Source organism: Callithrix jacchus, chromosome 5 (assembly GCF_049354715.1).
Source record: "Callithrix jacchus isolate 240 chromosome 5, calJac240_pri, whole genome shotgun sequence".
NCBI classification, from domain to species: domain Eukaryota; kingdom Metazoa; phylum Chordata; class Mammalia; order Primates; family Cebidae; genus Callithrix; species Callithrix jacchus.
The window spans coordinates 89728869-89739103 of record NC_133506.1 but is presented as its reverse complement, the minus strand read 5'-3'; the positions used below and the strand labels follow the sequence as shown (position 1 = coordinate 89739103).

The following is a 10235-nucleotide window of genomic DNA, read 5'->3' as shown; positions in this document are numbered from 1 at the left end:
TTTTGTTCTTTTTTTAGAAATACAGTCTTGTGTCACCTGGGCTAGAGTGCAGTGGTACAGTCATAACTCAGTATAGCCTCAAACTCCTGGGCTCAAACAATCCTCCTGCCTCAGCCTCCCAAGCAGCTTAGGACACTAAAGGTGAGCACCACCACACCTGGCTAATTTTTAAAAAAATTTTTGTGGAGACGGGATCTTGTATTGTCCAAGCTGGTCTCAAACTCCTGGGCTCAAGTGATCCTCCCGCCTAAGCCATCCAAAGCACTGGGATTACAGGCAAGAACCACTGCACTCAGCCTATATGCATAGTTTTAATGCGTTTTCAGATAATATGCACTCTATTTCACCATGAAAAATTTAAAGAATGTGTAGATTTGCAAAACAACCAAAGTGAAACTTCTAGACATGAAAAATGTGGCTACTGAAATGAAATTCATCAGATCCTCTTCTTCCGCCCTTCCTGGACAATTCAACCCAAAGGCCACTGGGTGGGGCTGAGCCTCTGCATAGGGATAAGGTGGAGTGGGAAGCCGCAAGGCCAGGGAGCTGGGCAACCAGCCCTTCTGGGGTGAAGAGGGAGTCCACCTAGGGATGGGTCCCAGAGCAGGAGGTTGGGTATCCACAAGGTGATGAGTCCATCCAGCATGTGGTGCTGGAGCCCATGAGGGGCAAGGAGTGTCCTGCAGGTGGGGGTGGGGACATGGGCTGGGGCAGGTGTCCTCACCAAGGTGGGGCAAACAGGATATTCTCATGAGGGGCAGCCTGGGATGGGGGCTATCTGAATAAGGGAGGAGGGTGGTGATGGAGCCCTGAGTGGGTGTCGGACTCTGAGGGGACAGGAAGGGCCTCTGGGTGGGAGGGCTGACCAGGGTGGGGTGTTAGAGCCTGAGCAGGGTGGGGAAATGTCTGGGGGAGGGGGGGCTCAGGTGTCGGAGTCTGAGAGTGTGTGGGGCTCTGCATAGGAGCACATTCATGTAGGGGATATCAGGGTCAGAGTCCAAATGGGGTGAGAAGGGGGTTTGCATGGAGATTTATTATATGCAAGGGGATTAATCAAATTCCATAAACTGGCTGGGCGCAGTGGCTCATGCCTGTAATCCCAGCACTTTGGGAGGCTGAGGCAGGCAGATCACCTGAGGTCTGGAGTTCAAGACCAGCTTGGCTAACATGGTAAAACCCCGTCTCTACTAAAAATCCAAAAATTAGCCGGGTGTGGTGGTAGATGCCTGTAATCCCAGCTACTGGGGAGGCTGAGACACATACAGATAGCTGTAGAGATGGAAATAGGTATAGATGTTAATATATGCATAAACGCATTCCTAACCTCTGATGGTTGGAAGGGTCTAGAAACACTAACACCCTAAGAGCCATGGTCACAGCTAGAGCTCAGCCTCTGTTTCTAAATACAGAGCTCTTCCTAAAGGAACCAGAGCTCCCTGGAAATACAGCTGACTCCAGAGCTGGATCAGGACAAGGACAAGATGAACCTGGAATATATTGTTGGGCCAGAAAGTAAAGAAACACTCTACCGGGCAGAGTGGCTCACGCCTGTAATCCCAGCACTTTGGAAGGCTTAAGGTGGGTGGATCATGAGGTCAGGAGTTCAAGACCAGCCTGGCCAAGATGGTGAAACCCTGTATCTACTAAAAATAAAAAAAATTAGCTGGCTGTGGTGGTGGGTGCCTGTTATCCCAGATACTCAGGAGGCTGAGGCAGAGAATTTCTTGAATGCAGAAGGCGGAGGTTGCAGTGAGCCAAGGTCGCACCACTGCACTCCAGCCTGGGTGACAGAGCAAGACTCAGTCTCAAAAACAAACAAAACATATAATGATGAGTGATATGACTCCAAATTGATAAATAGTATATTCACATAATTTCAAAGTATATGAAATAGTATATTCACCCATCCACAAAATATTAATTAATACAAAACATTACACTGGAGAAACCAGCAAACAACACTTTACCCAAGTGATCTAAGTGATGAGCAGTTGCGGGGGAGGTGGCAGACATGCACTGCCTGATGGGACACATCAAGAAGAACAGGACATTCTCTGTAATAATCCTGGCAAAAGTGCATCCCCAGTCCAACCATGGGTCACATCAGGTAAATTCAAAATGAGTGACATGAAATCGTCACTGGTCCATTATCTTCAAAAGTGTCAAAGACGAGGAAAGGCTGAGGAACAATTCCAGACTGAAGGAGATAGAACATGACAGCAAAATCCAATGCTTGATACTTCAGCCAAAGCATCCTTTAGCTATCAAGGAGCTTATGGTGGCAACTGGCTGGAATGGGGACCTGGAGATTAGGTGGCAGTAATGTATCGGGGTTAATTTCCTGGTTTTAATGATCGTTCTATGCGGAAGCACGTTCTTATAGGAAGTCCTTTGGGCAGAAGGAAAATATTGTCAGATGGAAATCTGGATCTACATAAAAAAATAAAGAGCACTGGAATTGTCAGACAATGAGGAATACCTACTTGGTTCCTGCCTAGGTTCCTGACTCAGAGCTCCTAAATCCCTTGGAATTTCTTGGGTAATAGGAGCATCTTTTGTTCTAATGAGGTGACTCTTTGTGGGTTGTTGGATAGTCTCAGAATGGAGGCTGGTTACCAGAAAGACCAGGCCATGATTAGAAGCTTGAAACTTTCAGCCCCACTGGGACCAATCCCCTAAACCACAGGGCTGGGAGAGCGTTGAGGTTGGTGAATGCATCCACATGCCCCAGGGCAGCAGTCCCCATCCCACAGGAACAGAAGCATGTGTGCTCATGACCCTTTGGACTTCACCAAGGGTACACAGGTTCACCCTGTGTACCTCCTCATCTGCATCTTTTACGCCTTTTTTTTTTTTTTTTTTTTAGATAGATTTCTGCTGTCACCCAGGCCAGGATGCAGTGTCAGGATCATGGCTCACTGTAACCTTAATTTCCCCGACTCCAGTGATCCTCCCACCTCAGCCTCCCGAGTAGCTGGGACCACAGGTGTGCATCATCATGCCCAGCTAATTTTTGTATTTTTAGTAGAGACAGGGTTTCATCATGTTGTCCAGGCTGGTCTTGAACTCTTGAACTCAAGCGATCTACCTGCCTCGGCCTTCCAAAGTGCTGGGATTATAGACGTGAGCTGTCGTGCCTGGCCTTCTTTACGTTTTTATAATAAACCAATAGTAGTAATTAAACTGGTTTCCTGAGTTCTGCAAGCCATTCTAGCCCAAGTTATCCAGCCCAAGGAGTGGGTGGTAGGAACCCAGAATTTATAGCTGGTTGGTCAGAAGTATGTGAGGCCTCAACTTGTGATTGGCGCCTGAGCTGGGTGACATCTTGTAGCCCTTAACCTGAGGGGTCTGATAGTAACTCCTGATAGTGAATGTCAGAATGGAATTATTGGTGTCCAGAGAGTTGGAGAATTGGTTGTTGGTGTGGAAAAAACCCACACATTTGATGTCAAAAGTGTGAATGGAGAAAGCTTACATTTAAAATGCTAAATATTATTTCAAGGCTATGATATTTTATTTCTTTTGTCGGAACTCTCTTGGAGTCAAGATTCTGCCACCTGGCTGGGCGCGATAGCTCACACCTGTAATCCATGCACTTTGAGAGGCCAAGGCGGGTAGATCACTTGAGGTCAAGAGTTTGAGACCAGTCTTGCCAACATGGTGAAACCCTGTCCTTATTAAAAATACAAAAATTAGCTGGGTGTGCCTGTAATCCCAGCTACTCGGGAGACTGAGGCAGGAGAATCACTTGAACCCAGGAGGCAGAGGTTGCAGTGAGCCAAGATCCGGCCACTGCACTCCAGCCTGGGTCACAGAGTGAGACCCATCAAAAAAAAAAAAAAAAAAAAAAAGATTCAACTACCTGGCCAGGCCTGTCTGTGCCAACGTATGTTCCTGTGTGTGGGAAGTAGAAAATTTCCTTTTAAGTTTCCTTTCTTGCTAAAGAATAAATCATAAGTGTGCTCTTTGTTAAGCTCTATCCTGTGTAGCTGTTAGACATGTCTTGCTTACAGGCACGTAGTACATTCTATGTCCTTGTACTTTAACCAAGATATCTGTGCTGGATGTGCTCACAGGCATGTCCCAGCTCTCCACTGCTTTAAAAGTGTTATTAATCACTTGGGTTTTAGTTTAGATTGTGAGGTCTGGCTCCAGCCAACGACGATCAGACGCAGCAGTAAGGATGACCCCAAATGCATAAGAAATAAATATGTCAGGCCAGGTGCAGTGGTTCACGCCTGTAATCCCAGCACTTTGGGAGGCCAAGGCAGGTGGATCACGAGGTCAGGAGTTCCAGACCAGCCTGGCCAACATAGTGAAACCCCATCTCTACTAAAAAAATACAAAAAAAAAAAAAATTAACCAGACATGGTGGCATGCACCTGTAGTCCCAGCTACTTGGGAGGCTGAGGCAGGAGAATCACTTGAACCTGGGAGGCGGAGGTTGCAGTGAGCTGAGATTGCACCATTGCACTCCAGTCTGGGCAAAAAGAGCAAAACTCCATCTCAATAAATAAATAAATAAATAAATATGTCTGGTTTCCTTTGTTCATTGTACTCTTGTGGCAAGATGGCTAGCCAGAGTACCCTTCCTGCAGTCCAGGAAGTAAAAATCGCATTGCTGAAAAATCCTTTGTCTCAGTGCTAATTTTTCCTTGCGGCACCGAGCATCTATTTCCAACATTGTGCCTGCCTGGAATCCCCTGGTCTCACACAATCATGACTCCTGCCCACAGGCCTGAAACTCACACCATCCACCTCCTTGTTTATATCCATTGCCCAAATGCCCATTCCTCCTCTGCACACATTTTTCAGATGCAGTCATGCACTGCAGAGCAAAGTTTCAGTCAACCACAGACTGCGTATCTGACAGTGCCCCCCTTTCTATGTTTAAATACAAAAAAACCATTGTGTTGCAATTGCCTCCAGTATTCAGTACAGTAACAAGCCTTGCAGGTTTGTAGGCTAGAAGCAATAGATTACACCATATAGCCTAGGTGTGGAGTAGTGAATGCTACTAGGTTTGTGCAAATACACTGATGTTCACGCAGTGAAATTGCCTAATGACATGCATTTATCAGAAGCTACCTTTGTCATTAAGCAACGCATGACGGTGCTTCCTGCTGCCTGCCTGGCTGATCTCTCTCCCACTTTCCTTCCCTTGGCTTTGCCCCTTGACACAGGGGCATCTTCAGTGAGCGTGTGTGGACCACAGGTCCTGGCATCCTTGCTGATCTTGATAATTTTTATCTGATGACTTTTCTGATCCAATGACCAGGTTCACAAGCCCTGCCCTCAATATCCAGGTGTCTGTCTTGGAACGTTAATGAGGTAGCGGTTGGAAATGTGGGCTTAGCCCAGCTTGGTGGCTCAGACCTGTAATCTCAACATTTTGGGAGGCTGAGATGGGACGATTACTTGAGCCCAGTAGCTTCAACCTGGGCTTAAAGCTGAGGTGGGAGAAGTAGCTTGAGTCCAGCCTGGCCAACATGGCAAAACCCTGTCTCTACAAAAATATAAAAATGTTTATTTTTATATTTATCTGTCATCCCAGTTACTCAGGAGGCTGAGGTGGAAGAATTGCTTGAACCTGGAAGGTCAAGGCTGCAGTGAGCTGTGATCTCATCACTGAACTCCAGCCTGGACAAGACAGTGAGCCCCTGTCTCAAAAAAAAAAAAAAAAAAAAGAAGAAGAAGAAGAAAAGAAGTGTGGGCTCTGGTGTCACTCAGACCTGAGTCCCTTTCCTGTTTCCATCAGGCGTTAGCTGAGTGACCTTGTGCATCAGTTTCTTTTTGTATGAAAAGAGGGAAATAAGAGTACCTGCTCCAAAGAGGTATTGTGGGACTATATGAGGACAGGTACACAAAGCACTTAATAACAGTACCTGGAGGCCGGGTGCAGGGGCTCACTCCTGTAATCCTAGCACTTTGGGAGGCTGAGGTGGGCAGATCACTTGGGGTCGGGAGTTCGAGACCAGCCTGACCAACATGGAGAAACCCCATCTCTACTAAAATACAAAATTAGCTGGGTGTGGTGGTGCACGCCTGTAATCCCAGCTTCTCGGGAGGCTGAGGCAGGAGAATCGCTTGAACCTGGGAGGTTGTGGTCAGCGGAGATTGTGCCATTGCACTCCAGCCTGGGCAACAAGAGCAAAACTCCATCTCAAAATAATAATAATAATAATAGTAGTACCTAGAACATGCTATAAGCTCAACACATGTCAGATATTATTATTGTCATTTTAAATTAATTAATTAATGTATTTACTTATCTGTTGAAACAGAGCCTCACTCTCTTGCTCAGGCTGGAGTGCAGTGGTACAATCAAGGTTCACTGCAGCCTCGACTTCCCAGGCTCAAGCTGTCCTCCCACCTCAGCCTCCTGAGTAGCTGCACTTACAGACATGCTAATTTTAGTGACAGCCATGCCTGGCTAATTTCTGTATTGTTTGTAGAGACAGGGTTTTGCCATGTTGCCCAGGCCGGTCTTGAACTCCTGGGCTCAAGCAATCCTTCTGCCTTGGCGTCCCAGAGTATTGGGATTATAGGTGTGAGCCACTGCACCCAGCCCTATTGCTGTCATTGTTATAGTTGTGATAGAGGAACTGTTGACTGGTGATACATCAGCCACCTCTGTGTCCTGCGTCATATCCCCGGGCCTTCCCTCTGACCCAGCTGCATCTGAGGCCTACTCACTGTGCACTGATAAGTTCTTGTTTCAGTTGCACAATGCACACGTTCGCTTTCTGTCCTGGTGTGTTTACAGAGCCTGGGGTGAGACACTGATGGAGGCCTGCTTGGAATACCCACCTGCTGGTCTAGAAGTGAGTAAGGTGTCATTTCCTGGGGTGACTGTCAACCTATGAGGGCTGGACACCAATGGATACATGCCTCTCACTGTCGATCCTCAAGTAGGCAATACTGAGAAGAGGCTCTTGGGCTCTTCAGAAGATTCCAGTGGGCTCACAGCTAGCTGCTCACCACAGTGCCCACCTCAACAAAACACCCTGCTATTGGCTTTTCCTGCGGCGCATTGGGCCTGCTTCCTACATAAATGATTTTCACAGAAGGCCTTATTTCAGGCTCTGCTTTCAGGTCTAATCCAGGATAAGACAAGGGACCAGAAGGCCCTAGAGAGCTGCCTCAGAGAACAAAACCACCCCCTCAGGAAGGTGGCAACAAGGATGCCTTGGCTGGTGATAAGTAGGTGGTGAGGACCCTTAGCACGCCACAGCTGTGCAATTCCTAAGACCTTCTCTCGCCATGGGGAAGGAGGTTTAGGAGGAAGTGGAGCACTAGCAGACGCCAGCATTCCAGCACTTGAAAGGTTTGAGGCAATGCTGATGATGTGGACTGCGGAGTCAGCTGGCTTCTCTTAACTGCATTAGAAGCTTTTCGAGGAGAAAATGAAAGGCCCAGGAGCAGGGCAAACTGTGAAACCTGAGGTCAGGGTTTAAGCCATCCTTGTTTCTCACAGGCAGCTGGAAGCTGCACTGAAAGCCAGTTCTAGGATCTGAGTTCATGTCCTTTGAAGGGACATGAATGAATCTGGAAACCACCATTCTCAGCAAACTGACACGAGAACAGAAAACCAAACACCGCCATGTTCTCACTCATAAGTGAGTGTTGAACAATGAGAACACATGGACGCAGGGAGGGGAACGTCACACACTGGGGTCTGTTAGGGGGTGGGGGACTAGGGGAGGGACAGCAGGAGCTGGGGACCTTAGGAAGGGATAGCATTGGGAGAAATGCCTGATGTAGTGACGGGGGGTGGCGGGGGGAGATGGAGGCAGCAAACCACCATGGCATGTGTGTACATATGCAACAATCCTTCATGATCTGCACATGTATCCAGAACTTAAAGTACAATTTAAAAAAGGGTGGTGCGACCATGGAGGAGATGGAATGAGTACATCTAGCAGTTCTGCTCTGCTGACTTCTGACCCTGAAAGGGACGGGGTGGGTCTTGGGATATGGACATTTGAGAATATGAAGCTCAGCTGGGTGCAGTGGCTCACGCCTGTAATCCCAGCACTTTGGGAGGCTGAAGCCAGTGGATCACGAGGTAAGGAGTTCAAGAGAGCCTGACCAACATAGTGAAACGCTGTCTCTACTAAAAATACAAAAATTAGCTGGGTGCAGTGGCTGATGCCTATAATACCAGCTCCTCAGGAGGCTGAGGCAGAAGAATTGCTTGAACCTGGGAGGTGGAAGTTGCAGTGAGCCAAGATAGCACCATTGCACTCCAGCCTGGGCAACAAGAGCAAAACTGTCTCAAAAGAGGAAAAAAAAGAGAGAGAGAGAATATGAAACTTGCAATGCTTGCAAGCCCTCTTGCTGAAGGAGAACAGCCCCTCTTCTTGGAAGACCTCACATGAGGCAGGCGCTTCACAATATTTTTTGTCATTGTGATAAGTTATGCATAACGTAACATGTACCTTTTTTTTGAGACCGAGTTTCGCTTTTGTTACCCAGGCTGGAGTGCAATGGTGCAATCTCGGCTCACCGCAACCTCCGCCTCCTGGGTTCAAGCAATTCTCCTGCCTCAGCCTCCCAAGTAGCTGGGACTACATGCGTGCACCACTATGCCCAGCTAATTTTTGTATTTTTAGTAGAGATGGGGTTTCACCATATTGACCAGGATTGTCTCGATCTCTTGACCTTGTGATCCACCCGCCTCAGCCTCCCAAAGTGGTGGCATTATAGGCGTGAGCCACCGCACCCTGCCAACATGTATCTTTTTAACCAATTTTAGGTGTGTAATTCAATGGCATTAAAAGCATTCATATTGCTGGCACGATGGCTCATGCCTGTAATTCCGGCACTTTGGGAGGCCTAGACAGTGGATCACTTGAGGTCAGGAGTTTGAGATCAGCCTGGCCAACATGGTAAAACCCTGTATCTACTAAAAATACAAAAATTAGCTGGGCATGGTGGCAGGTGCCTGTAATCCCAGCTACTTGGGAGGCTGAGGCACAAGAATAACTTGAACCCGGGAGGCGGAAATTGCAGTGAGCTGTGCCAGTGCACTCCAGCCTGGGCCACAGAGTGAGCCGCCACCTCAACAAAAAAAAAAAAAAGAGAGAGGGAGAGACAGGAGAGAACAGAAAAAACCATGCGGAAACAGAGGCAGAAGGTGAAGTGAAGCAGCCACAAGCAATGCCTGGAGCCGCAGAAGCTGAGAGAGGCGAGGAAGGTCCTCCCCAGAGCTTTCTGAGGGAGCATAGCTCTACAGACACCTTGGGTTTGGACTTCTGGCCTCCAGAACTGTGAGACGGTTGCTCTAAGCCACCAACGTGTGGTCATTTGTGGGAGCAGCCCTGGAGGACTAAAACATTCTCCCTCCCCACCACTCAACTCTGAGGGGGGTTCTCTCCCTGGAACATGACCAGGAAAGGTAGCATGTCAAGTCACACCTTTGGCGTTAGCTAAATCTGGAGGGGTGGCTAAATCATGACCATCAACGAATATCGATATCAATTTTTTTTTTTTTTTTGAGATGACGTCTCGCTCTTGTCCCTTAGGCTGGAGTGCAGTGGTATGACCTTAGCTCACCAACCTCCGCCTCCCAGGATCAAGCGATTCTCCTGCCTCAGCCTCCCGAGTAGCTGGGACTACACATGTGTGCTATCATGGCCAGCTAATTTGTATTTTAAGTAGAGACGGGGGTTTTGCCATGTTGGCCAGGGTGGTCTTGAACTCCTGACCTCACATGATCCACCTGCCTCGTCCTCAAGTTTGCTTTTTTTCATGGAAATCAACTTCATAAAAAGCATCTTACCCTGAGATGCAGTTTGTTTCTGTAAATTTCAGAAGGTGAGTTCAGCATAGACACATCCAGGTTTATAATAATCATAGGCTTCTGAAATAGGGAAAATAATTCACTTAGGATATGTGACCGAAGAGGCTGTTTTGAAAAATCCTACTTCTAGTAGCTGGGTGGACTGACAGAACCAGGTATTAACTAATTTTTTCCTGGACTATGTTAAATAATTTATTCTTGAAAATGTTAGCTGGGCACAGTGCCTCATGCCTGTAATCCCAACACTTTGAGAGGCTGAGACAGGAAGATTGGTTGAGCCCAGGAGTTCAAGACCAGCTTGGGCAATATAGCAAAATACCTGTCTCTACAAAAAAAATTAGACATGGTGGTGCACACCTGTAGTCCCAGCTACTTGGGAGGCTGAGGTAGGAGGATTGCTTCAGCCTAAGAGGTAGAGGGTGCAGTGAGC

The 10235-nt window shown here is 47.5% G+C and overlaps 1 protein-coding gene across 4 annotated transcripts in view; it reads right to left on the bottom strand.

Annotated features, from left to right (window-relative positions):
- Positions 1–2259: 2259 nt before the first annotated feature.
- Positions 2260–10235, bottom strand: part of MILR1 (mast cell immunoglobulin like receptor 1) — a 33675-nt gene continuing 25699 nt past the window's right edge. For 3 of the 4 annotated variants that reach the window (XM_008996919.5, XM_008996923.5, XM_078373555.1), the window contains 2 exons: positions 9785–9865; positions 2260–2389 (listed from right to left, as the gene is read on the bottom strand). In XM_008996919.5, coding sequence (XP_008995167.1) covers positions 9813–9865 — 53 coding nt within the window. In that variant the 3' untranslated portion in view covers positions 2260–2389; positions 9785–9812. Of the gene's footprint in view, positions 2390–5476; positions 5665–9784; positions 9866–10235 lie in introns of those variants that run through there. The other variant, XM_078373556.1, reaches the window with a different exon arrangement.